The sequence below is a fragment of the Misgurnus anguillicaudatus genome, chromosome 25, assembly GCF_027580225.2.
Source record: "Misgurnus anguillicaudatus chromosome 25, ASM2758022v2, whole genome shotgun sequence".
In the NCBI taxonomy this organism is placed as follows: Eukaryota; Metazoa; Chordata; class Actinopteri; order Cypriniformes; family Cobitidae; genus Misgurnus; species Misgurnus anguillicaudatus.
Window position 1 is genome coordinate 500,092 of NC_073361.2, and position 27,742 is coordinate 527,833.

Here is a 27,742-nt window from a genome sequence, read left to right on the forward strand (position 1 = left end):
AAGGCCACATTTGGAGGCTTGTATGTGAAGGAGCCTTTGAATTACCCTTACGCAACAAAAATATATTTCTCAATATATTACATGACAACATATTTCATGTGTCTCCATATATTGTGAAATTTACATAGTAATATACATCATGATATATTATATAAGAATATATTATATAAGTGATATATTGCAATATATTATACAATACTGCAATTATTGCAGTTTTCATATATTGAGTAAATACATCTCATTATACGATTTAATATATCCCATAATATATTGGAAATATATGTAGTAATATGTTGATACATATATTCTAAATGTATGTAATATATTGATGCACATATTCTAAATGTATGTAATATATTGATACATATATTCTAAATGTATGTAATATATTGCAGTATATATTGGTAATATATGGAGTAATATGTTGATACATATATTCTAAATGTATGTAATATATTGCAGTATATATTGCCAATATATGGAGTAATATGTTGATACATATATTCTTAATGTATGTAATATATTGATACATATATTCTTAATGTATGTAATATATTGATACATATATTCTAAATGTATGTAATATATTACAGAATATATTAGCAATATATGGAGTAATATGATGATAAATATATTCTAAATGTATGTAATATATTGCAGTATATATTGGCAATATATGGAGTAATATGTTGATACATATATTCTAAATGTATGTAACATATTGCAGTATATATTGGCAATATATGGAGTAATATGTTGATACATATATTCTAAATGTATGTAACATATTGCAGTATATATTGGCAATATATGGAGTAATATGTTGATACATATATTCTAAATGTATGTAATATATTGCAGTATATATTGGTAATATATGGAGTAATATGTTGATACATATATTCTAAATGCATGTAATATATTGCAGTATATATTGGCAATATATGGAGTAATATGTTGATAAATATATTCTAAATGTATGTAATATATTGCAGTATATATTGGCAATATATGGAATAATATGTTGATATATATATTCTATATATATGTGTAATTTATTGGAGTATATTGATAAATATAAATAATTGTCGCTATTTATATATTGTACCTGAATATAATATATGTGTTTATATATATCTCAAAATATATGCAATATTATATTCATAAATATCCGCAATATTGTATTCCGATTGATATGCAAAAATGTATTAACAATATATGTACAGATATAGTGGCACATGCATGTTTACTATATGGTAGAATGTATTTTAAATAACATGTAAAATTATATAGAAATATATACATAAAAATATGTACACACATTTATACCACATATTAACACAGACTAATGGATAATCTATCAAAAGCCACCTTTATTTTCTTTTAATCAGGCACACATACTAAAACCAATTTGAGGTAGAGAGCTAAACAGACCTATTACAACCACAAGAGGTTTTGCACATGGTCAGACAATGTGATTTGCTTTACATTACATAAATGTCTTGCATTACATCTACATAAATTGTTAAAAGAGTGACATTAAACAGAAAATATACAAAATATAAATTAAAGCAATTTAAATTACCAATGTCTATTTATTTCAAACTTCAGCAGTGCCGTTATACAGTTAAAAATACAATATAAACAAAATGCACATACAATATTAAATAAATAAATAATAAACAAACTTTCAAGGAGCTTTGGCAACATGGAAAAGCAAAGAAATAAATTGCCAAAAGAACAGGCCTTTATCCTGATTAGGAGTCCATCTTGGCTCTTCACTGATTTAAATGACTTATATACCCATGCTTTTGCACTTCACCTGGTGTCTTAGCTCGCATATTCTACTGTTGATGGATTTTCTAACATCAGCTTTGGCCGTGGAAACTGGTTTAAAACACCATCTGTGGAACAAAACAACAACGATTACTCTCTCCCTTCTCACTCCTTTCCCTCTGGTTCACAAAAATCTCTCCTGGAAGACATGCAATCAAAACTGGAAAGCACCAGCTCTGAAAACTATGTACCTTGTAAAGCTTGAAGTTTCCCTGGGTTGAGAGCATGCCAACGATCAGTCTCTTCTTCTTCTTCTTCTTCTTCTTCTTCTTCTAGGGTTTTATGGCGGTTGGCAAACCAACTTAAAAGGTGCATTCCCGCCACCTACTGGAAAGGAGTGTGAAGGAGCATATTTGAAAGGAAGATTTAAACTTAACCTACTCTGTAAAAAAATATATAAATTTAAGAGTTTACACAGAAGTGATTTTTACATCCTATTAAATAATCCTGTTTCCTTTAAAAATATAATTAACTCGTGATATATTTTTGATTGCTTAGTACCTTTCCCTAGGAAAACTTGAAGTGTCATCTCATTAATCTCAATATTTCTTAAAGCTTGTTTTAACTTGAAACGCTCTCTTTCATAAGCTTCACATTCTATGAGCACATGTCCTACAGTTTCAACTAATCCACATTTATCACAATTTCCATTGTCATGCTTACCAATTCTTTGAAGACATTTATTTAATAAACAATGTCCTAAACGCATTCTTGTGATTAATACATCCTCTTTCCTATTTCCGAATCTTCTTCTCACTGGACCAACTTCTCCTTGAATACCGTAAAAATGTCTACCTTTTATTTCTTCATTCCATTCCTTCTGCCAAATTTCCTGTATTTGTTTTGCTATTATCACTTTAATTTCTGTCTTACTTAATGCCACTTCAATATCCTTTTGTGGATGTTTTAATGCCTGCTTGGCCAAATTATCAGCCTCTTCATTTCCTTCCACCCCCATATGCGATGGAATCCATACAAAATTGACCAATAATCCATACTGTCTAGATCTGTAAAGACTCTGCATTACTTCAAAAATCATATCTTGCCTTGCTGATGATGTTCCACTTGCCAAGCTATACAAAACTGAAAGAGAATCTGAACAAATCACTGTCCTTGTTGGTTGTATTTCTTCTATCCACTGTAGTGCTAGACATATTGCTATTATTTCTGCTGTGAATACAGAAATATGATCTGAAGTTCTTTTTGATATTCTGATATTAAAGAGTGGTATATATACTGCTACTGCTGTTTTCCCGGATTCTGGATCTTTTGAACCATTAGTATATATTTGTACTGCACTATAATACATTTGGTCTATATATTGCTGTATATCTAGACTATTTAAGCCATCATTCTGCCTTTCTTTACTCAATTGAGTATCTATTAAAGGCATTGGGAAAAGCCAAGGGGGGATTGCTGAACTATTTACAGTGGATGCAACATTTAATTCACTTAACCCCATCTTCCGAGCCTCCTCACTGGCCGTCCATCCAAAACTCGATATCTTTTTAATTCCATGTTCCCAACATTCCTGCAACACCATTTTAATTGGATGACGATCCGAATGTCCCTTAATACTTATCCAATATCTCATTTTTAACTTAAGTCTACGAATTTTTTGAGGCATTTCCCCCATCTCTACTTGCACTGCCGGTATTGGAGAGGATCTAAAAGCTCCACAACAAATTCGCAAAGCCTGCGACTGAATTGTCTCTAGCTTTACAAGTTGAGCTTTAGATGCATTACAATATACCATACTGCCGTAATCTATTGCTGATCTTATTGTGGCACAATAAACTGTCTTAAGGGACTGACAACATGCTCCCCAATCGATTCCTGCTAAGCACCTCATGACATTTAAAGCTTTTTTGCATTTGTCTACAAGCTTCTGGATATGTATTATAAAATTCAATTTAACATCCATCCATACACCTAAAAAACGCACAACTGCTGTTTGCTTCACTTCTTGTCCATACAATTTAATGCTAATGATAGGGTTACTTTTCTTTTTTGTAAAACAAATAACTTGAGTTTTGTCTACTGAAAACCGAAAACCCCATTCATTTGCCCAATCCTCTACTAGTTTAACAGCATTCTGCAAACATCTTTCCACATATTTAACATTACGCCCTCTTTTCCACAGCGCACCATCGTCTGCATATAAAGATCTTCCAATTCCTGTATCAACTTTTGTAAAGATGTTGTTTATCATAATGTTAAACAGAATTGGACTACTAACGCTTCCCTGAGGTGTTCCATTCTCTATTGTGTATATCTGAGAAAAAACATTATTAACTCTTACTTGTATTGTTCTGTTGAACAGGAAATCCCTGATCCAGATATACATTCTACCCTTAATTTCCATTTTTTCTAATTTAATTAAAAGTCCCTCTTTCCACATCATGTCATATGCCTTTTCGACATCAAAAAATACCCCAACTAATACTTCCTTATTTACCTGTGCTTTCCTTATTTCAGATTCTAAACACAGAACTGAGTCCATTGTATTACGTCCTTTCCTAAATCCACTTTGGTAAGGTGATAATATATTATCCCTTTCAATGACATATACCAATCTACTCATAACCATACGCTCCATTAGTTTGCACAAATTTGACGTTAAAGATATAGGTCTATAGTTACTTGGTTGTGAATGATCCTTGCCTGGTTTTGGAATTGGCACTATGACTCCATGCTTCCAATCTTTTGGTAATTTTCCTGACTTCCAAACCTTATTAAAAAGCCTCAAAATTGGTTCCAATGCTGTCTCTGATAAGTGTTTAACCATCTCATAACAAATGTTATCTCTACCTGGAGAAGTTTGCTTAACCCCTCGCGCTTTTTTCAATTCATACAAAGTAAATTCTAAATCCAACGTATTTCCCGAAGGCCCTTTTACCTCCAATAAATGAGGATATTTACTTAGTATCTGAGCCCTAGTTTTCTTCATATCCTCAGCTAAATTTGAATTACTGTGGACTTTTACAAATGTCTCTGCAAACACCTCTGCTTTATCACTTTCAGATATAATTTGCCTACTATTATATTCTAGTACTGGTATGTTGTAATCTCTTTGTATTCCTCCCATCTTTCGAATCATATTCCATAACTCACTTATTTTAATGTCTTCCCCTATTCTATTACAAAATTCCCAACGATCAGTCTCCTTCTCGAGTTTTACTGGTGGTTAGCAAACAACTTTTAGGTGCAGTACCTCCACCTACTGATTAGGAGTATGAGTTAGGACTATAGGTCAGGACCTATCAGCCTCCTTGTTGCTAGTGTTTCTCACGTGTCCTGTCCTCTCCTCGCGCCTGAATCTCAGCTTCCTACTCAAGGGATTATGCTCCATCGCCTTTGGCACGCATTGTGGTTGAAGCAGTTGGTGCTGAGTAGAGTACTGACAAACGTAGAAAATGAAAGGAGGTCTCTGCGGTTTTTAATAAAACTGTTATTTGTGTAATGCAGATTTTTGTCTTCAATATTTTCTTTAGGCTATATCCCATGCACATGCATTCATATGGTGCAGTTGTTTATTTGTAAAGTATAAATTGTTAAATCATACATACATACATACATACATAGATAGCACATGAATATATATTCATGTGCATTGCTAGATATAAAGCTCTACTGGGGCACAGGCCCCCCATTTTTTGCTGCTTTTTTGAAAGCCTGCTGTGTGCAAGAAGTGTGCAACACTTCTATACAATGTCCTTTGCTTAACCCACTATTCTACAGTTCAACAATTACTGCAAAATTTACATCTTCATTATACCTAACATTTTTACACAATTCTTGAAACTATGCCTCATATTCTCAAAACAGTAAAGACAATTCCATAAAGTCTCACACAATACTCCAAACATCATATTTTCAGGTCAAAATGAAGCTCTACACTCAAAACCATTCACTCTTACTGAAATACCAAACTTTTCCCTCAGACAACACACACAAGCTTTCAAAAACACACACACTACAACATAGGCGTCAGTGGCTCAGTGGTTCATGTAGGTTGTCTACAAACCGGAAGGTTGGTGGTTCAATCCCCGGCTCCACCGGACCAAGTGTCGAAGTGTCCTTGAGCAAGACACTTAACCCCAAATGCTCCCGACGAGCTGGCTGGCGCCTTGCATGGCTGACACCGCCGTCGGTGTATGAATGTGCGCGTGAATGGGTGAATGTGAGGCTAATTGTAAAGCGCTTTGGATGGCCATAGGTCTGTTAAAAGCGCTATATAAATGCAGTCCATTTACCATAGTATTACACACTGGTGCTATCAATTCAAAACAATATATCCAAAACTGGTAAGTTGCTTGTGGTTCTCCCCCTCAAAAACCTTTTCCCATGACCAAAAAGACACAATCAATGTATGCATTTGCTAATAAAATGTTTTATTCATTAATGTGCTATACACAGCACAACTGTAATGTTTTTTATTATTTCGCCTCAACATCCCGTCTTACAGTTTTTACCAATTGCTTACACACGTTTTCAAAACTAAGTCTCCTTTTTTCAAAACTCTACACACAATTCTCAAAACTGCACACACAAAATGCAAAGTAGCTCACATCTCCTTCAAAATGCAACACTGCATGACACAAACACATGTCAGAATAAAGCATTTGCATCAAATGGCAAACACTTCTTTCATAATAATGCATTTTTGGATATATCATGTAAACACTGTTGTTCTAAATCTAAAGCTCTTTGGTCTTTCATGGGCTTATATCTACATTTCAATACAATGTTCTACAGTGAAAGTAATCTGCTGAGAGGGGTAACAAGTACACTGAAAACGCCAATGCGATGTAGAAACAGAAAATATTTATTAGGCCAAATATTACTGTTATATACATAAGCATACAACAAAACTACAAACATGTAAACCAAAAGTATATTCTTTACACTAGAATACAGTAAATTGTGTGTGATGTCCCGGTCCAGGATCTGGCAAGGGTGGTGGGGTGCAGATTGCCAAAACAGGTAATCTGACATTTGACCTATTTATAGACCTATCTATACTACTGTAAAGTAAAGCAGTGATTGGTTAGTAATTAGTTAAGCAATTAGTGTTTGCACATGTGAGGAGTGTGTCTGTGTGACCTGGTGAATAAGTGTAGCATTTTGATTGGTTGTGTTTGGAAAAGGAAAGCAAGTTACTGTCACGGTCTTGTCAGACATCTGTGCTAGATGTAGGTCTGAGTGCATCTGACAGGACCGTGGCAGTATCATGTTCTGTGTGGGGACATGTAGAATCACATTGTGTGTGTGGCCTCCACATGTTCCCGGTGTCTTGTTGCTGTCGTGATCTTGCCAGACCTTAGTATAGGTTCAGGTCTTTGTTCTGAGGGCAAGGTCAGGGCAGCATTGTGTTTATGTGGGAATACGTGTGTTTTCATATTATGGATTTGTGTCACGTGTTCCCAGTGTCTTGTCACTTTCACCCTACTCCCTTATGTACTCGTGTCTTACGTAATTAATTATGTTCACCTGTTCCCCATTGATGTCGTGTCTTTATAATGCCCTCTGGTTTTCTGTCGTGTGCTCGTTCATTGTCTAAGGTCAGAGTTTCATGTTATCCGTGTTTATGACTTCTGTGTTCCAGTGCTTTGTTCCTGTTCCGTACCTGTTTTACCCCCACGTGGGTTTTTGTGTTCTTATGTTAAATAAACTTTACGTTTATTTATTACTTAAAGTCGTGTCTGCGTGTGGGTTCTCTCTTTTTGTTAATCCCAGTCGTGACAGTTACTTCCTCATAGATATTTGTGTTTTAGGTAGATAATTGTGTGTAGTGTTTTGAAAAAAAGGGTTTTATGCAATTGAAAACTGAGTCAAAGGCTGAGAAATAGCTTATGGTTTTGAAGACTTGGCATGTAGTTTTGCACTGTGAGTGAGAGGTTTCAAAAATTGTGTGACACGAAAAGATTTTGTGTGTGAGCAATCGTAAAAAACTGTAGTTCTGGGTCAGGCCAGAGAATCTCATCCACATCACAGATTATATTGGTCCTAGCCAAACATCAAGGGTAAAATCCTCTTGCCTGATCCACCCCTTGCATTCATCTACTGATATGTTGATCTGTATGGAAGGCAATTTGATGCATTTCTTTATTCCAGTAGTATAGTCCAACAGTGTATGCACACCAAAGTTACTGTATAGAGCAGTCTTACTGTAAGTACATCTATCTGTTTTCTTCCCTGAAGGCTCTGAAGATGGAGGCAAACAGGGAAGCGACTCAAATTAGGCTTTACTCGTTTCTCCCCCTCCCTCACCTCTCCTCCTTCACCATGTCCTCTTCCTCCTTCACCATGTCCTCCTCCTTTCCCTCCTCCTCTCCCTCATCCTATTCCTCTCCCTCCTCCTCCTCGACCTATTTCTTCATCATGTCCCCTCCCTCCTCCTTTACCATGTCCTCTTCCTCCTCCTTCACCACGTCCTCCTTCTTTCCCTACTCTTCTGCCTCCTCCTCTTCCTCCTCATCGACCTATTTCTTCATCATGTCCTCTCCCTCCTCCTTCAACACGTCCTCCTTCTTTCCCTCCTCTTCTGCCTCCTCCTCCTCTACCTATTTCTTCATCATGTCCCCTCCCTCCTCCTTTACCATGTCCTCTTCCTCCTCCTTCACCACGTCCTCCTTCTTTCCCTACTCTTCTGCCTCCTCCTCTTCCTCCTCCTCGACCTATTTCTTCATCATGTCCTCTCCCTCCTCCTTCACCATGTCCTCTTTCTCCTCCTTCACCACGTCCTTTCCATCCTCCTCTTTCTCCTCCTCAACCTATTCCTTCATTTTTCTGTGGATCTATTGTATCAAAGCTCAGTGAACAGATTCAGGCCCTTTATCTATCTTTTGAAGGATCTGATTGATGTGTGTTCAATTTTGACTTTTAGTGTTTTCACCTTGGTAATTGTTTGCTAATTGAGCCTAAGCTGTGCTGACTTGAGTGAACAGTATTGAATGCTAGTGCTTTCCATATGACCAGATGGTGTAAGCACTGAGAAATGTTAGGATTTGTGTGTAGAGTTTTGAAAACCAAAACTGACTCATGTGTTAACCCAGGTTATTTAATATTCCATAGTGTATTTAAAGTGCTTTATTTTCAGACACAAATTTTGTACTTAATATACTAAAAATAAATCCTTAGTACTTAAGATCATCTAAGTGTACTTCACTGTGCTATTTTGAGACACTAATGAACTAAATATGAACTAAAATGTGCTAAAAATGTATTTAAAAAATGTATTTAGGTACCACTTGTAGTAAACTTGAACACATCTTTGTATAAAAGTTGTGTTCAAGTTTAATACAAGTGTTAACTAAATAAATGTTTTAATACAGAGATAGTATGTTAAAAGTGCATTTTAGTTCATATTCATGATGCCTCAAAATAGCACAGTGAATAATCTTAAGAACATCTTACAGCTGTCTCAGCAACAATGCAATTCTACAGACAAGTCTGTAGAATTGCATTGTTGCTGAGACAGATGTAAGATGTTCTTAAGATTCTTAGTTATTAGATTTTCGTTAGATAATAATATTCAAAGATTTTAACATTAATTAACATTAATTCTGCATATTAAAAAAACTGCATTTTTAAACTAAAACACAGCAAAAAAAAGTGACACCTGAAAATGTGTTCTACAACTAATCAAGACAAGAGGTTTTCCTGAGATTTTTCTTCTAATGTTTCAGACCTGACCGGGTGAGGATGTAGTTTGTCTTACCTCCTTTAAACTCATCATCTCTCTTGTCTGCTTCGCTTTCCCTGCTTTGCACAAAACATGTTCATCTAAAGAAGCCAATACTGATTTTGTCAAAATAAGATTAACATTATTATTTAGAAACTTTCTTTAGTCTGGTCATGTTTTCATAAGCTAAGTCACTCGCATGGCGTCACCTTTTGAATGCGGTTGTGCGCAGATGAACGCAAAGACGTGCGTGGTCATGGATACGTTTGTGCACGAGTCAATGCGACTGCTTCATCGCTTTTGCAAGCGTAAATTGGGTAATTACATTGCATATACATCCGTTTTTGCCGCGATTATCTTTGTATAGGAATACACTAGTTATCTGCTCAAATTTAAACTTGAGATTTACACTGGGACACAAAAGATTTACACTGGGGCATGTGCCCCAGTAAAAGGGATCTACCGACGCCCCTGCATATATTGCAGTATATTAAATCATATAAAGACAAACTATTACATGGAAAAACATAGTGCCCTTTTTGGTCTTGGTTACAATATATTTTGTATCAATATATACATGTATGGTCTATTCATATACTGCAATATAATGGAAAATATACATATTAAATCCTATATATGGGAATATACTGCCTAATATATTACATGATATTTTCTATGCATATATTACAATATATTGGGAACTATAAATATTAAATCCGATATATGGGAATATATTGCCTAATATATTACATGATATTTTCCAATATACTGCAGTATATTTTTGTTGCATAAGGGTAGGACAGCCTTCATTGCAACCCGGTGATGTTATTTTTCTTCAAATACGGCATCGGAAGGCCGATGCCCCTGAATTGGGATGCACCTATAGATGAAACATTTGAGGAGCTATTGAAAATTAGATGCAATAGTGTTTGCTCAAAAAGTTTTGCATTGGAATAAATGATAACTGCATTTATAATGACTTTGTGTTATTGTATTGTTTAGAAATGAAAATAAAATTGTAACAAAACTAATTAAACAACATTGCAGGGGTAATTTATTTCAAGAATTTGATCATTATCTATATTTTAAAACAAAATGTATGCAGGGTTAAGGAGTGAGTTACAAGTAAAACACATTTATAGCCAATCAGCAGTAAGGGGCGTGTCTACTAACCGACATCCTTGCCGGGTTGCGTATGTGTGGGGCGGGTCTTTTAAAAGAAGGTCCAGATTCTATTGGGGTAGGGGCGTGTTTGTTTAGGTGATTTCAAATATCAACATTGGCTTTCAAACATTGTGCACTCCGCCTTTAACTTTATTGTCCTTAAAGGCAATTATGTAATGACAGCAGTATACATACAGATATAGCAACAAAACACACACAATTTGTATTTAGTTGTATTACTGAGGTAAAATGTATAATTCTATTAGTTACAAATCAAATTGAAAGGAAATTGCTTTGCATTGATAAAGTTAATCCAAACCACATTTATAATGGGTAACTTATAACAGTAAGCAATTACATTTCCAAAGTAACTTTCCTAACACTGAATGTATGTGAGTTTTTTCTGTTATGTGACAGTGGAATTTCTTTAAATTGTGATGAATTTAATTCCACTTCCTGTCATTCAAATACAACTTCCTGTAGGGCGGAGTCAATTCAAATTCCAATTCATGAATTGAATGGAGGCCAATTATCACATTCTGTGTACAAGCCTGGTGCAAACAACAAAAAATGTCCAGGTCTTAGGAGGTTAAGTAATACTTTTATCAAAACACTCAAAATATTTTCACAAAGTTTGCATTCAAAAAATACTCTTTGTAACATTTTGTAATAAACAGGAGATAAAGAATTTACAAATGTATCGAGAGCCAAAACGCTTCAGCACCTTGGAAAGCGCTGTGTTTTGATAAAAGTAGCCTTGTACTTATTGTTTCTCATCTTAAAATATCCACAAGTATAAAGTCATCATACACAATAAATCTGTGGGGTAGTATTAAAAAAAAAAAAAAACATTTCATAATAACGGTAATATCTGCACTTTTAAAAGGAAAAGATCAGCTAAAGCAGCTCTTCTGACAGCTTTTCTTAGTGTCACGCCATCTAAAGTCCTGTAATCTGTTCTCATTTATGTCCAAGAAATGCAGTAATAATATTTTACATTTTAATCCTTTCATTATTTATATTTAAAAATGCCTGTGTGCCAGTCCTTTATGTTTATAAAAAGATGTGTGGTATTATATATTGGTTTCTCACTTTTTTTATTTTTTGAAAAAAAATGTCACTTGGTGTTAGATTTGGGGTTTGGATGTCATTTTATGTATAGGTTTCATAAATTTGTATTGCCTATTTTTAAACCATTTTAAACCATTGTCACTTAGTATTGGGGTTAGTAAGTTTGAAATGTAAAAAAGTAAAAAAGTTGTTTTAAAGTTGGAGAAACCCATACATTAAATGACACAAAAAGATGTGTGGTATTAAAGGAACGGGAAGGACTGCCGTATCATATTCATGAATGGTACACCACAACTTTTCAAAAGGCGTGCCATTTATACGCAATTCATGTAAATGGGTTGAAAATAAATTGTGCCATTGACTTTAGACCAGGTTTTTGTTGGTCAAGGGCAAAGTCTATTTTAGTCCCCTTCAAAATAGTAAAATATGCCAACAATGCACCTGAACACATTTTGTTTTCAGATCAGCATGCCCATGGGTGCACAAATAGGGCCTGATAACTGCGTTCGGGTAAAACTAACAAAAAGGTAAATAACACATGAACACAGGAATAGACATGAAAGTTACGACAATGATCCGGCAGTAGCCGTTTCTCGATGTCAAGGAAGGATCCTCGGAAGCTAGAATTTCGAGGATGCTACGTCATCGACGTCCGTCAAAGGACTGTTCCAATGTTGAGGATCCTCGAAATTTCAGCCAAGGACTGAGTCCTTCGTTCGAGAAATATCCCATAAACAGGAAAGGATGCAAATTTGTATCCTTCGCACTCTTCACGCGCTGAAATCACCCACAATCCTATGCGCGCAGCACCGAAAGCACACCTTTCAATGACGTAATGACGTGCACTTGCTAGCCTGTTCCATTTAACGTGTTCTCCGAACGCTTAAAAGGAGCCTCGCCTAGCCTCTGAAGGAAGTGACTTTTAAGGACTAGTCCTGCCAAGGAAGTATCCTTGATATTGAGAAACGGCTAGTGAGTATAGCAGAGACAAGGGTATATATATGCTGCGTCCGAAAACTCAAGGCAGTGACTCGTTGCCTCGCTGCCTCATGAGGAAATGACTTCGGAGGCATGAAGGTAGCTCAGAGAAAGACTTTCGGACACACTTCTAAGGCAGCGTGTTTGAAATTTAAACAGAGAGCGCCTTTGTGATAACTAATCACATATTTGAAAACTACAATACTAATTTCTCGCTAGAAATGCAATTAAAAGGTGTAAAAAGTAAAAATATACCTTTATTTACACTAAATTGGTGGTCCAGTCGCGTCCTTGGCCGCCATTTTATTTTTTCGAACTCGACCGGACTCGACCAATCACATTCTTAATGTACGTCCACGCATAGGTATCTCAGGAGACAGGAAGTAAACCAAACATTGAATTCGGACATGCCTTGATGCCTTGCTGCCTTGGAAAGCTGCCTCAAAAGGCAGCAATTTAGAGTTTTCGGACGCAGCCATACACACACACACACACACACACCGATTGACAACAGGTGAAACAAGACAGGCAATCAATGAGTAAGTGTCCAGGTGATAAGAATCAGAACAGACACAAAACATGACACAGACTAACCGTGACAGTTATAGGTCATAAGAGAGCATTCTTCAAATAGCCAATGCAAAAAATATTTTTTACTATAAATGAGAAGTGATTATTACACACACACACACACGCGCATGCACGCACACAAAGACACAGTAACACACAAAGAAAGACAAAGTCACACACACACACACACACACACACACACACACACACGCATGCATGCACACAAAGACACAGTAACACACAAAGAAAGACAAAGGGCTCTATCTTACACCCGGCGCAATGCAGCGCAATGCGCGACGCAAGTGTCTTTCGCTAGTTTCCACCCTAATTTTCACGTTTAGCGCCGCTTTGTTTAAATAGCAAATGCATTTGCGCCCCCTTTTGCGCCCATGGGCGTTCTGGTCTGAAAACGAGGCGTGTTCAGGCGTGTTCAGGCGCATTGTTGGCGCGTTGTTATTTTGAGGCAACTAAAATAGACTACGCCATTGACCAATAAAAACCTGGTCTAAAGTCTAAAGTCAATGGCGCAATATGTTTTTTGTTATTTAAAGAGTGCATTATAAACGGGAGGACAACGCGGGTTTGCTTATCACAAAGTACATGAATGCACAGCAGCACAAAAATGCTTTTAAATATGAAAGATTAAAGGATTGAATGTAAAAGATTATTATTGAGTCTCTTGGACATAAATGAGGAGTAATTATGAGACGTTAGAAGGCGCAAAGAGCTGCTTCACCTGCAGCCTGGTAAGTAAATAAATGCTTTGCTTTAAACAAATGCATCTGTTTTTAAATGGGTTTTTTTAATGCTACCTCACGGATTTAGTGTATATGATGACTCTGTACCTGCGGATATGGTGAGATGAGAAACATTTTTAAGTAATGCTTAAAAAAACTCTTTGCTAAAAAAAACGCTGTCCAAAGTGCTGAAACGTGAGGAGAGCCGTTTGTAATTTCTTTATCTCCTGTTTGTTACAAATAAAGTATTTTTAGAGAACAAACCTTATCTTACATACTTGTAAATTATTTTTTGATGATATTGGATAGCCATACATTTAAAGCAATTACAAGCCTGCTTTTTTACATCCATGACTAAAAGAAACCGGGTTTTAAAGGTTTTAATGAAAAAATAACAATTTCAATACAAGTGAAAAACAACACAATTATTTTACATTAATCTTAAACTGGGGATCTTCTTCCTCCGCTTAGTTTTTCAGTTTAAAAAGTTCGTCATCTAAATAGGGATTAGACATAGCGCCAGCGCAACTTCCCAGACAGCAGACGACTCTGGGCCGGATCCGCACCGGATCAGCGCCAGAGCTGTTGACTTCAGCACAGATCCGGAGCGGATCCGGCCCAGAGTCGTCTGCTGTCTGGGTTGCTTTTAAAGGGAATGAGAGCTGTGACTCTCATTGGTCTACTGCACGTTACGCCCAAAATACTCCCATTACAATAGGACCTACCCTTTTTCGACCATGCGCTCTGCGCAAAAAACATTTTTCCCATCGTTAAATTAGCAAAAGTGGATTCGGACACGCCCATTTAGACGTTGCGCTGTGCGCTTTAGACAATGCGCTTAGATCGTTAAAATAGGGCCCATAGTCACACACACACACACACACACACACACACACACACACACACACACACACACACACACACACACACACACAAAGAAAGAGAGCACCCTGCAACTAAAGTAAAAGGATTTCAATACCTGACCATTTCTTGTGTGTGATTATGTCTTATATTAATTAAAAATATCCTTCTGTAAAATAAAAATGACGTTAAATTTTTTTCTTTTTTTTGTGTCGTTTATTTCATATAATATGACTTGTACAGCTTATGCAGCACTGACTTCATTTGCACAATGTTTAATGAGAACTGCATTAAAGGGAACATATCATGAAAATTGTAACGGGGTTGGCTTTAAAGAAAGCGATGAGAAGGGGAATCCATGTGCAAAAGGTGTTTATTGTGTAAAATCCCATTAAGGGCCAGCAAACAAATCCAGAAGGGCAAATCCAAAGCAAAAATCCAAATACAGGCTAGGGTTCAGGGCAGGCAGAATAACAATCAAAATCCAGAAACAGGCACAGGTCAAAACACAGGAACAGGTAACAGGTTACAGATCAAACAGGATAAACAGAATACAGGCAGATAAACAGACTAGGTATTGGCGATGTAATAATCAGCCGGTAACAGGTGAACAGGAAGTGACTTATATACAAAACAGACAGGAAGTGTGAACTGAAACATGGCATGATGAATATCAAAATAAAAGTCTGAACAGAGCAGGATATCAAAATAAAAGTCCAAAATACAAAAATACACAGAACACAAGTAAACACAGAACAAAACCATTACAGAACCCCCCCTCTAAAGGGCGACTCCCGGAGCCCAACATACACATAATAAAGTCCAATAGAGGGTGGGCGGGCGGATGGTCAGGATGGTCCATATGGCCAGGATGGTCCAGGAACATGGGGCAGATGTGGGCCTGGGTCATGAGGCAGATGCGGGCCTGGGTCATGGGGCAGATGCGGGCCTGGGTCATGGGGCAGATGTGGGCCTGGGTCATGGGGCAGGCTGGGACCTGGGTCATGGGGCAGGCTGGGACCTGGGTCATGGGGCAGGCTGGGACCTGGGTCATGGGGCAGGCTGGGACCTGGGTCATGGGGCTGACTGGGACCTGGGTCATGGGGCAGGCTGGGACCTGGGTCATGGGGCTGACATGGGGCTATATCATAGGGCAGGAATAGACCTTGAACACAAGGAAAGGAAGGGTCCGAGCACACTTCGGCCTCCGCCTTGGTGTCCTCTGCCTCCTTCCTGTGTCCGGGTACTACCCCCCCCAAAAAAAACTTGGGAAAGCTTCCCCAGTCCAAGGTGGCGATGTCCTAGATGGTGAACCAGATGAGTTCTTAGAGCCAGGTGAATCGAATGAATTGGACGGGACCGGTGAATCAGGCAGGACAGACCTATCCGATGAGTCGGGCAGATCAGAAGAGTCGGGCAGATCAGAAGAGTCGGGCAGATCAGAAGAGTCGGGCAGATCAGAAGAGTCGGGCGGATCAGATGAGTCGGGCGGATCAGATGAGTCGGGCGGATCAGATGAGTCGGGCGGATCAGATGAGTCATAGGAGTCGAGTGAATCAGAGCAGTCGGATGAATCAGATGAATCGGATGAGTCGGATGAATCAGGCAGGACAGATGGATCAGATGAGTCCAGGGGTTCGGGTTCAGGGTCTTGAGGAACATAGGGAACAGCAGAGCAGAAGGCAGACCAAACGCACCACAGGGCTATGGCAAATTCAGGGATGATACAGTCAATGAGACATACCTCTGTGGTGGATGATTCAGGCATGATGGCAATATTAATGGCAGGTGCCGGGTGAACTACCGCCCTCATTGGTGCAGGTTTGGTGGTGACGATGGCTCTCTGAAGTTCAGGTGCAGGGATGATGGTAGCTCTCTCGAAAACAGGTGTGGGTGCAGAAACAGGCAGGACATTAACAGGTTTGGGCAGAAAGGGCAAAACATGGCTAGGTGTGTGGTGAATATTCCCTGGTTCATCATCCACCACACCCACAGTGAACGGAGAACCACACAACAACAACGCAAAGTCAATATAACGTTCCAGGGACCAGGCAGACATATCATGTGGCATACACAAACGCAACATTCATCCAAAGCGTTGTAGAAAACTGGTTTTAAAGTGTCCTCATCAAAATGAACCTGATTAGATAATTCCAGAAAGTCACTCACAAAATCCTCAATGGGCCGATGGTTCTGACGGAGTGCAAGCAGTGCAAAAACAGGTTTCATGGTGCTGGTGGGAAGTTACTAACCTTCGCTGGATCCGGGATATGGCTGATTATTCTGTAACGGGGTTGACTTTAAAGAAAGCGATGAGAAGGGTCAAAAATTAGTGGGACAATAGTTTATCCTAGAATAAAATGACTTAAATAATAATTAAACCTTAGAGTAGAAAAAAGAATAGACAATCTGCAAAAACAGTGACATCTTTCCTTTGCAATTTCCGGCGAAGGCAATAATAAAACACTGTCTAAACATGTTCAACCAACACATAGCTCAATAAAGGCTGGACAAACCAGGCCAGGCAGTCTTATTTAGGCTAGTCAGTAGTGCAAAAACAGTTCACCTGAAATAAAGTTGGCTAAAAGTAACAGGAAATTGAAATAATGAAAACTCTCAGCAGAGCACGGTTTGAAATAAATAACAACACACTGCCTAATTTATATTAAATCAACCATATACAGTGCAATCAGCCTGGTGGAAATTAAGCTTTTGAGCCAAAAAATAGCAACTCGTTTAAATTAAACAATGTAACTTAACCTATAAGGCATACATCTATACACAACACACCACTTAGTTAAATCACTTCCCGAGCAAAAATTAAGGAAATGAGTTAAACAACAGGCTTACCTTTATTTTTCAAAAAACAAAAGGCACAGGTTTTTGAGGCGAGTAGTACTCGTGGATTCAAATTGGGTCGTACGACGTACATGGTTCATCAATTGCCGTTAGTTTGGCGGGTCAACCTGTGTCAGGCTGACCGGGAGAGCACACTGGAACTGCCGCCAGGGACCAAGAGGCAACCGGCGCCACCAGCGCCTGACTAGCCACCTTGGGGGTTGATGAGTTTGAAGAACTGGGCTGGTAGGACTCCGCAGATGGAGGCAGTGGCGTATCGTCTTCCTCAACTCTTGTTTTTTTAAATAACACATTAAAGAAACTTTAGCCATTATTGTGGCAATTTTAATATTAGCTATAAAAGCAGTTAGCAAAGTTAGCTGGCTGGCTGCCAGAGCCCGTCGCTCCCCACAGAGTCTACCTGTCACAACCCCTAGCAACCAATTACGTACTGAAGGCTTCCTACAACTTGCTTTAAAGGACAAGTTCGGTATTTTACACTTAAAGCCCTGTTTTCAGATTGTTTATGATGAAATAGAACGGTTTTGACTGAAATTTCGCCATTTGCGGCTGCCCCGAGAATTTTTGGGTGTTTGTGTTTCAGCTCCTACCTTTACAATGCGTTTAATGGTGCACTGGAACAATCCTTTCTAAAATGCATTAAACTTTCGTTTACAAAGACGTGAAACTTATCGAGTGGTCAGGGGTGTTCAATGATATGCTCACACAAAAATCACCTTAAAAGATGCTTTCCAACAGCTGTTTTAGCATTCGTTGTTAACTTGTGGACCTATTTTCCCAAACGCCTCACACCCGTATATTCTTCCGCTTAGAGCTTGAATAATAGACACTCCAGCCCAGTTGGTGGCGCGGTATCCGCCATTGCCAATTGCAAGAATAGAAACAAAGTTCCCGGCGCGGAGTAATACCGTACCTCACAGCACAACTAATACAAGTCAATGGAGTTGGCAAAAACTAGGATAAAACCTGTTGGAATGCGTATTTTGCAGCGATTTTTGTGTGAGCATATCAGTGAACACCCCTGACCACTCGCTGAGTTTCACGTCTTTGTAAACGAAAGTTTCATGCATTTTAGGAAGGATTGTTCCAGTGCACCATTAAACCCATTATAAAGGTAGGAGCTGAAACACAAACACCCAAAAATTCTCTGGGCAGCCGCATATGTCGAAATTTCAGTCAAAACCGTTCTATTTCATCATAAACAATCTGAAAACAGGGCTTTAAGTGTAAAATACCGAACTTGTCCTTTAACTTTATTTAGAAAGCAAATTATACACACACCGGTCAACAATAAATCAGGTTTATATTAATATATTTTCTTAAATACATTTGAATAATAAAAATAAACAAAAAATGTATTTTGATTAAACTTGCCTGGGCGGGCCAGAGAGATATGTGGGCGGGCCAGTGCCGCCCTGGCCCATTACTGGCTACGCCCCTGCTATCGCCCCTTAATCTGCACTATCCAACCATGCACTACCATTTAGTACAGAGATCAACAAATTTGCATTTAACAGGACACACCCAAAACGGCACATTTTTGCTCACACCTACAAAGTGGCAATTTTAACATGGCATAATAAATGATCTATGTGATATTTTGAGCTAAAACTTGACATACTCTGGAGACAACAATTATTTATTTTACATCTTAAAAAATGTATACAAACCTGTATACATTTCTTTGTTCTGATGAACACGAAAGGAGATATTTTGAGAAATGTTTGTAATCAAGCAATCCATTAGCCCCATTCACTTCCATAGTATTATTTCTTCCTACTATGGAAGTGAATGGGGCTCATCAAAATATCTTCCATTGTGTTCATCAAAACAAAGAAATGTATACAGGTTTGTAACAACATGAGATAGAATTTTTATTTTTGGGTGGACTGTCCCTTTAATAAACTGACGCTGCCTTTAACTATAATTCTTCAGAATCAGAATACATGCTTACTGGTTAATGGCACTTTTTCTCAAAATGATACTGCAATGCGTGTTGAAGTATACATAAGCATTCTGTGGACAGCCCTCTATCAGAGTTAATGTCAGTATATGTGGTAATAATCATCTGAAGGTAACCTCATATGTATAATGAATTATACAAGACCCCATGTTTAACATGCCAACAGTATATTAACACTTGTACAATACAAGCACTTTAATTTACAACCACTAAAGGATTTCACACAAATGCATTATACTCCGGCTCTCTTATGTAAACCATTATTATGACAGCTATGAGAACGTTTTATCTTGATTTATTTTAAACATTGATTTATTTTTTGTCTACATTTGTAACCACATCTTAATTTTCCAGTATGTTTGACTGCATCGGTCTCCAGCATTCACTTCCATCAGCGCTAAAAGCAAAAACAGAATATGGACGTTTTCTGTGACGTTTGTGAGTGTGTCTTGTGTGTGGAGAGAGAAAGAGAAAGCGCGACAGCGCGCGCCCTCTACAGTCCCTGGTCGCTATGGTAACATCAGTGTCATTGACAGAGCTGCAGAAAACAGACAAACAGCTAACCACGATGAACGTCAGATGCCGTATGAAGGTACGATGATTACGCAGCAGCATATGAATGCGAACAATCGCGCCCCATAAGTGTCATATTTGAGGATTATTACACAATCTCCGCTTTTCAGGATGTCGTTTGTTATGTCTACATCATTTCTACTGGAACTTTATACCAATCGACATCTGTCTGCAATACACTGTAAATGATTGTTAAATGCGTGATGGATACAGTGGATGAGGATTGCGATTTTGCCTTTTGGGAATACAGATCAGTACGTGTCAGTGTTTGATACTGATGCGTAATCACATCGGTGTTGATGATCGGACCCGTGAGCTTGCGTTTTTTTGTGTGTGTGCGTGTGTGTGTTTTTGATGGCCATCACACGCTCATAATCGAAAGCACACCGCCTTAAAGCCCAATTTAATGGATGGCATATTATTTAAAGCGGAAATGTATTACACCTGAACGGATTACTGACCCAAACCTAATATGACATATCATTTTCTGTGGGAGTATATTTACGTGTAATAGTAAGGTAAGGGTTTGATTGAAGGACATGTAACCGTATACAATAGCTGTTTCATCTAAATAAGGCCTCTCAACAGACTGAGAATAAGTTGACAATATATAAAAAACATACCATTTGGAAACCAAACAAAATTGTTATTTTTTTAAATACTTATTATTAAGCAAAATGGTCACCACTTATTTATATTTTAACAAAAATATTCTCCTCAGAATGAGATTTTTTTAATCAAAAGAGGCCAACAGTATTTTTAAGGGGAAAAGAGTTTCTAACAACTGAAATAAAAATAATTTAAATAAGAAAAAAATGATGTGGACAGTGGCTTGGAGGTCCCTGGTATGCACAACATTTTTAGCATCACTTTTAGCAGTGGGAACTGCTTTTCTTGGAGGTTTAAATGCTTCAGAGAAGGATATTTTTAATGACTTTGGGCCGTCGTTCCAGCTCATTGAAAAGTTAGGAAAACTTCACACCACTACTCTTCACCCTAACTTGTACTTTAGCCAGGACGATGTACCGCTGTTAAGACAAAGGTCAACCACAACTCATAACCAGATTTTTAAAGTCATCCGGGGAGCAGTGTTGACTATGCTCTCCACAGGTCCTCTTTACATGCCTCCCGCAAAGCACAATGAGTTCACCAGCAAGTGGAATGAGATTTATGGCAACAACCTCCCACCTCTGGCTCTCTACTGTTTACTGTATCCTGAGGACACAGCTGCCATACAATTTCTCATTAAGTTTATGGACAGAATGTCAGAATATCCTGACTGGAAAGTAACCAGTGCACCTAATGATGAAGTGCCAATGGCTCATTCTCTCACAGGATTTGCTACTGCTTTTGACTTCATCTACTCATCACTGGATCATCAGCGCCAGGACCTGTACTTGAAACGGATACGTTTTGAAACGGAAAAGCTCTATAATATGTTAAAGTACAGAGGCTGGGGGAAACAGTTTTTACAGAATCATCAAACAACTAATATTGTAGCTATTTTAACTGGTGCAATAGTTCTGGGTGCACATGATGACATTGACTCGATGGTTTGGAAACAGTTGTGTGTAAATTACATGGAAAAGACAATGTTTCTGTTAAACCATATTGTTGATGGCTCTTTGGATGAGGGAGTGGCATATGGAAGTTACACAGCAAAATCGATCACACAGTATGTTTTTCTAGCACAGCGGCACTTCAATATCGACAACACAAAGAACAACTGGCTTCGTACTCATTTTTGGTTTTATTATGCCACTTTGCTGCCAGGGTTTCAGAGAACGGTTGGCATAGGGGACTCAAATTACAACTGGTTCTATGGACCAGAGAGCCAGTTAGTTTTTTTAGACACTTTTGTGATTAAAAATGGGTCAGGAAACTGGCTTGCACAGCAGATAAGGAAGCACAGGCCCAAAGATGGTCCCTTGGGACAATCCTTTGCCCAACGTTGGACAACCCTTCACACAGAGTTTATCTGGTATACTGCTGACCTTACACCACAACCACCTTATGGGTACAATCAGGCTAAGATGCACATATTCTCAGACTGGGGTGTGGTGACCTATGGTGCTGGTTTGCCTATGGGCCAAGGAAATACATTTGTCTCATTTAAATCTGGAAAGCTGGGTGGTCGGGCTGTGTTTGACATCGTCCATACTAAGCCTTACTCATGGGTGGATGGCTGGAACAGCTTTAACCCTGGTCATGAGCATCCAGACCAAAACTCATTTACATTCGCCCCCAATGGACAAGTATTCGTTTCTGAGGCATTATATGGCCCCAAATATAGCTACTTAAACAACGTCTTGGTCTTCAGTCCTTCTCCAACAAGTCAGTGTAATGCCCCTTGGGAAGGCCAACTTGGGGAGTGTGCCAAGTGGTTGCGCTGGACCGACAAAGGGGTTGGAGACTGTGCAGGAGAGTTGATTGCAGCCTCTGCTCACAGAGACACAATGTTCATGAGTGGGGAGGCAGGAGCAGCCTATTCGTCAGCCATGAAATTAAGAAGTGTTTACCGAGCTCTGGTTCTCCTAAACTCACAGACTCTTCTGGTAGTCGACCATGTTGAGAAAAGTGAGGACTCGCCACTGAATGCAGTCAGTGCGTTTTTTCACAACCTCGACATTGACTTTAAATATGTCCCCTATAGATTTAAGGACAAATATAATGGGGCATTAATGGATGTCTGGGATGCTCATTACAAAATGTTTTGGTTTGATAATCAAGGATACAGCCCCAGTACACAGATACAGGAGGTAGAGCAGGCAGCAGAGTTTAAAAAGAGATGGACACAGTTTATCAACGTCACCTTTCCTTTTACTGATACATTTGTTAGAATGGCTTATGTTATGCATGGGCCTTACATTAAAGTTTCCAGCTGCAGGTTCGTTGACAACAGTAAGAATGGTCTCAAACTTTCGATTGTGATTAACAACACTGAGAAAATAATTTCTGTAGTAACCAATCACAAAGACATAGGGGCACGTTTAAGGTATCTGGGCTTTGGGGGGTATGCTAAGGTCGAAGACAGACATCAGACAGTCCGTTTTGGCTTAAATGTGCATTTGGTCCAAAAACAGAAAACAATGCACAGTCATCTGTTTGATGTAGGATTTATGCTAAATGTTATAGCTGGCATAGTACTGTGTGTGGCGATTGTTTTTCTGACCCTGCAACGCAAAATTTACATTTGCTTTAGCAGACTGATACGCTACGTTCTGCTCTCGGTGTTACTGCTGTGGACCACCGAGCTTCTGTTTGTCTCCAACACCTGCGATCAGCTCCTGTGTAGGGTAAAGTGGCGAGGAGTCACCACTGACCCTAAACTTAGCAAGCAAATTAACATCTATGACCAGCATCAACTCCCTCTACCCACTGTAGTGATAACAACACTACCTGGCTCTGGATCAGACATACTTAAACAGCTTTTTTACAACTCCTCGGACTTTGTCTACTTGCGCATCCCTACAGAGCACTTGGATATACCAGAAACAGAGTTTGAATTTGACTCTTTAGTAGATGCTTGTGAATGGACCCAGTCAGAAGCACAGCACGGGCGTTTTAAAATGATTCAGGACTGGCTACATTCACTGGTCCACAACACACACTTATTCTTGCAAAATATCCCACTCTATGAAAACAGCAACATCAAATTGGCACAAAGAGTTAGTCTTTCTCACAAGAGGAAAAGGTTAAGAAGAAGGGAGTCAGTGGCTGAAATGAAGGGACGGGTGCGAGCTGCTTTGAACAGAGATGTCGAGTATGTCAGAGAGTTGAGAAAACACACAGCAGAACACCCTAATGCCTGTGTTGTTCTGAATCTGTGCAGTGGCAGTTGGGCTCTTAAACTGCCTTTTTTGCAAGAAGTTATTGGCTCTTCTTTCAGAGCCATATATGTCATCAGGGACCCTCGAGCGTGGATCTATATGATGCTGTATAACAGCAAACCTAGCTTATATTCCCTTAAGAACATCCCACAGCACCTAGCTCTTATTTTTAAACAACATATGCTTAGAGACAAATGTACGACATTCGCGGCTGAATTTAGGATGCTGTGGCGGCTCATATCTCATTCAGAGACCAATCCTGTGTTGTTGCTGGCCCACCTGTGGCGTGCTCACACTGCTGCAGTTCTTAGAGTTACAGCTACCTTATCTGAGGACATTTATCTTCAAGTCAGGTTTGAGGATATTGTAAATTATCCACAAGACACAGCTGAGAAAATACACTCTTTCCTAGGGATCCCTGTATCACCCTCCGCTCTGAACCAGCTCATGTTCACCACATCCACAAACTTGTACAACTTAATGTATGAGGGGGACATATCACCAGACAACATTAACATATGGAGGCAAAAATTGCCAAGAAGAGACATTAGACTCATTGAGGACACATGTGGACTCCTGATGAAGGAACTTGGGTATCAAAGGTTCAGTGATTGATTAGCTGCATGCCAGCTGTTGTTGTCAATCTCTTGTATATGGGCGTTTGAGGTTATATTTTGCACTGATTTCTATCTGAAGCTAGCCCAAGCTAACATTACATTTTATATTAAAATACCTTCAGGAATGCCCTGCTTTATTTATTGCAGGTTTTGCTTAGTTTTTGTGTGTTTTTTATTTCTTCAGTCATTCTTTTCAATGTTAGCATTCTTTTTTTAATGACCACTATACAATTTGATATCTCATTTATGGCCTGCAAAATGCATTTTGCAAGGTCAAAATATAATTTTTCGATGCCATAAATGATTACTCCACATTCATAAAAAGATTCCTGATAATTTACTCACCCCTTGACTAAAGAAAGAAAGAGATAAACATCTTGGATTACATGGGGGTAAGTCAATTATCGAGAATCTTTTTATGAACGTGGAGTAATCCTTTAAAACTCAAAGCATTGCTGTTTATCTAAGACTATATCTATTTATAAGAGATTGACATATATCAGGGTCCTTTATATCAAAATTATCTTTGTGATTTATATTTTTCACCTGTTTTTTTTACGTTTACTAGTCTAACTAGCTACTAGTATTTATTGGGGACTTTTCTCACTGTTGTGCTTATTTATGCTACAGACACTGTGTTTGATCTTGTTTGATAGAGAAAAACATTAAACATTGATGCCTAACACCCACAGGCATATGTGAGTTCAAAGAATTTTAATGTTGCACGAAAAACCAACTTCAATTAGTTCTTTATTCCTTCCTAACACAATCAGACAATAATTTATTGCTGTTGTTGTACTAAAGTAAAGAAAGAAATAATGTTTAAACAGATAATTGACAGCATACTGCTCTTAAAAAAATTTGCAATATGAAAAATCTTTTTGGCTTGCTCTTTACTCTTTGGATTACATTTATCTGACGAACTTCACTGTGCACTTAAGTCACTGCCCATTTTTAAATATTTATGTAAGTAATGTATTGTTTTGCTCCTGCTCTAGGTAAAGGCACTGCATAGAAAACGCAACTGAACCTCTTTCCTCCATCTTCCCAAACCACTTTCTGATGCTGCATTTTGAAAGGTTGAAGTATTTTCAACAGGCTGCTGTGTCAACGCCAGTGCTTGAAGTGTGCTGGTACTCACTAATACACAGTACCGGCACCTCTTTATTTTAATCATTACCGTACCTGCAGTTATTCTTACGTTAAGGCACTTCTTACTAGAGGGCTGCATTGGGTTGGGACTCCTGCGGGACCAGGGAATCAGAATTTTTTTTGCAGGAGATCCGCGGGTCCCGGTGGGATTTTGCATGTAGTAGAAATGGGGTCAACACATGAAGTTGAGAAGAAAATTAAGCTAAACATTATGTGGGACATCCCGCGGCAACTTTGGGCAGCACATGCCCAATACACTATGTGCCTCGCGTCTGGAAGAACTGGTGAGCACTACTGACAAATCAGGTTGTTAACAGTTAAACTGTTTGTTTGTTTGTTTAATTAATCATTTGGTGCGTGTATATCATGCAGTATACATTTGAAAACTGAGGTTTTGTTTTAACGGTTAATGTTACAAAACACTGCTTAAAAAATGATGTCATTTTAACTGCGTAAAACCCCACGCGGAGCGAAGGCTGAGTCAAATACTTGGTTTCAATGCGGTCGTTAGTACGAATTCAGTACTGTTTGATCTTACAGAAATTATAGTATAGCAAATATTATACTCCAACCCCAAACGCAAGCAAAGTTTAAAGTTTGAGGACATGACAAAGTACACTATCAAACAGACTCGAAACACCAAGTAAGAGCCCAGAGCAAACGAAAAAACATAGGCTACATAACAGACTGCATGGTCGGCGTGTGAATGTCTTCTTTGTTTGTTTGGACATGTTTTTGTGAAGAGAGACAGCCATGTTTAGCCTACTTGCTCCGGTGATAGCCTGTTCCTCTCACTAATGCCAGCGGAGAAAACTCTGCTTAAACAGGCATTTGCAGTTATCCGCTTCATTTTCCATATAGAGCACCGCATATAATAAATGTTCTCCGTTTCGTTTTCCATTTCCTCTCGTTTAGCTGTAATAACAAAATAAAATAAGCCATAACAAGAACCTAACAAATATCTCATGATGCGTGCTGATGCGGCAGAGAAGCACGTCTAAATTAAACCTGAGCCGGTGGACAAAAAGAGACAACCCGGTGTTAAAACTCTAAAAAATTAGTCTGCAATCTGAATTGCCAAAACAATCAGACATACAAAAAAATAAATTTTCATGTATATGTAATTTATATTTGATGTATATTTACATTACAGACTGTAAAAGACAATACATGAAGTGAAAACATTAAATGAGTAGTAGCATTTGCCCTGCGGTGGCGCATTAAAAACAAACTAACTAACATTCCAATAGCATCTTTTCCATTAGAATTATTATTGCAGATCGAATATTCAACCATACGTGCACATCCCTAATTTTAAACACAATAGTGTTGAAAGTCTGTTTTTCTGGATGTTAATCTGAACAAATGTTTTGTATGAGCATGCATTTGTGTACAGTTTTCAGAAGCTCTGAGAAAGCGGGCGGGAGTGGACACAATTATTGCGGGAGCGGGCGGGACTGGTCATAAATTTAGCGGGTGCGGGTTTAAAAAACAGTCCCGTGCAGGGCTCTTCTTCTTACATGTTGCTGCTACTGTGCCTCTTTGATTCGAAGTGTCCGTGAATGGGCAATTAATAGTAATGACATCACACTAGAGCCCTGCGTGGGCTGTTTTTTTAAACGCGCGCCCGCACGCACCCGCTGAATTTATGACCAGTCCCGCCTGCGCCCGCAACCTGTGTGTTCCACTCCCGCCCGCTCCGGTGGATTTTCTCAGAGCTTGTGAAAACTTGGAATGTTAGTTTGTTTTTAATGCGCCACCGCAGGGTAATATAACTGAGGTAATACATAATTTAATGTATAAAAAAAAATCTGCGTTAGCATTTTAGCTTTTCTTGTGCTCCT

At 38.5% G+C, this 27,742-nt stretch overlaps 2 protein-coding genes and 1 long non-coding RNA gene across 4 annotated transcripts in view; 2 read left to right on the top strand and 1 right to left on the bottom strand.

The window, feature by feature from the left end:
• Positions 1–1,353: 1,353 nt before the first annotated feature.
• LOC141362173 (uncharacterized) lies at positions 1,354–2,096 on the bottom strand. Its single transcript, XR_012368182.1, has 2 exons — positions 2,028–2,096; positions 1,354–1,904 (listed from the first exon to the last, which is right to left on the bottom strand). It is a non-coding gene; the product is annotated as an uncharacterized lncRNA (long non-coding RNA).
• Positions 2,097–20,226: 18,130 nt separating this feature from the next.
• The window catches only part of tmx3b (thioredoxin related transmembrane protein 3b), an 81,584-nt gene continuing 74,068 nt past the window's right edge, over positions 20,227–27,742 (top strand). Inside the window, exon 1 of one of the 2 annotated variants that reach the window (XM_073863973.1) lies at positions 20,227–20,318. Coding sequence is in view for 1 of the 2 variants with exons in the window: in XM_073863972.1 (XP_073720073.1) it covers positions 25,809–25,825 (17 nt within the window). In the remaining variant the exon portion in view is untranslated. Of the gene's footprint in view, positions 20,319–25,763; positions 25,826–27,742 lie in introns of those variants that run through there. The other variant, XM_073863972.1, reaches the window with a different exon arrangement.
• Positions 20,325–25,439, top strand: dselb (dermatan sulfate epimerase like b). The gene has a single exon (XM_055182958.2). The coding sequence runs from the start codon at positions 21,115–21,117 to the stop codon at positions 24,742–24,744; it is 3,630 nt and encodes a 1,209-aa protein (XP_055038933.2). The 5' UTR covers positions 20,325–21,114; the 3' UTR covers positions 24,745–25,439.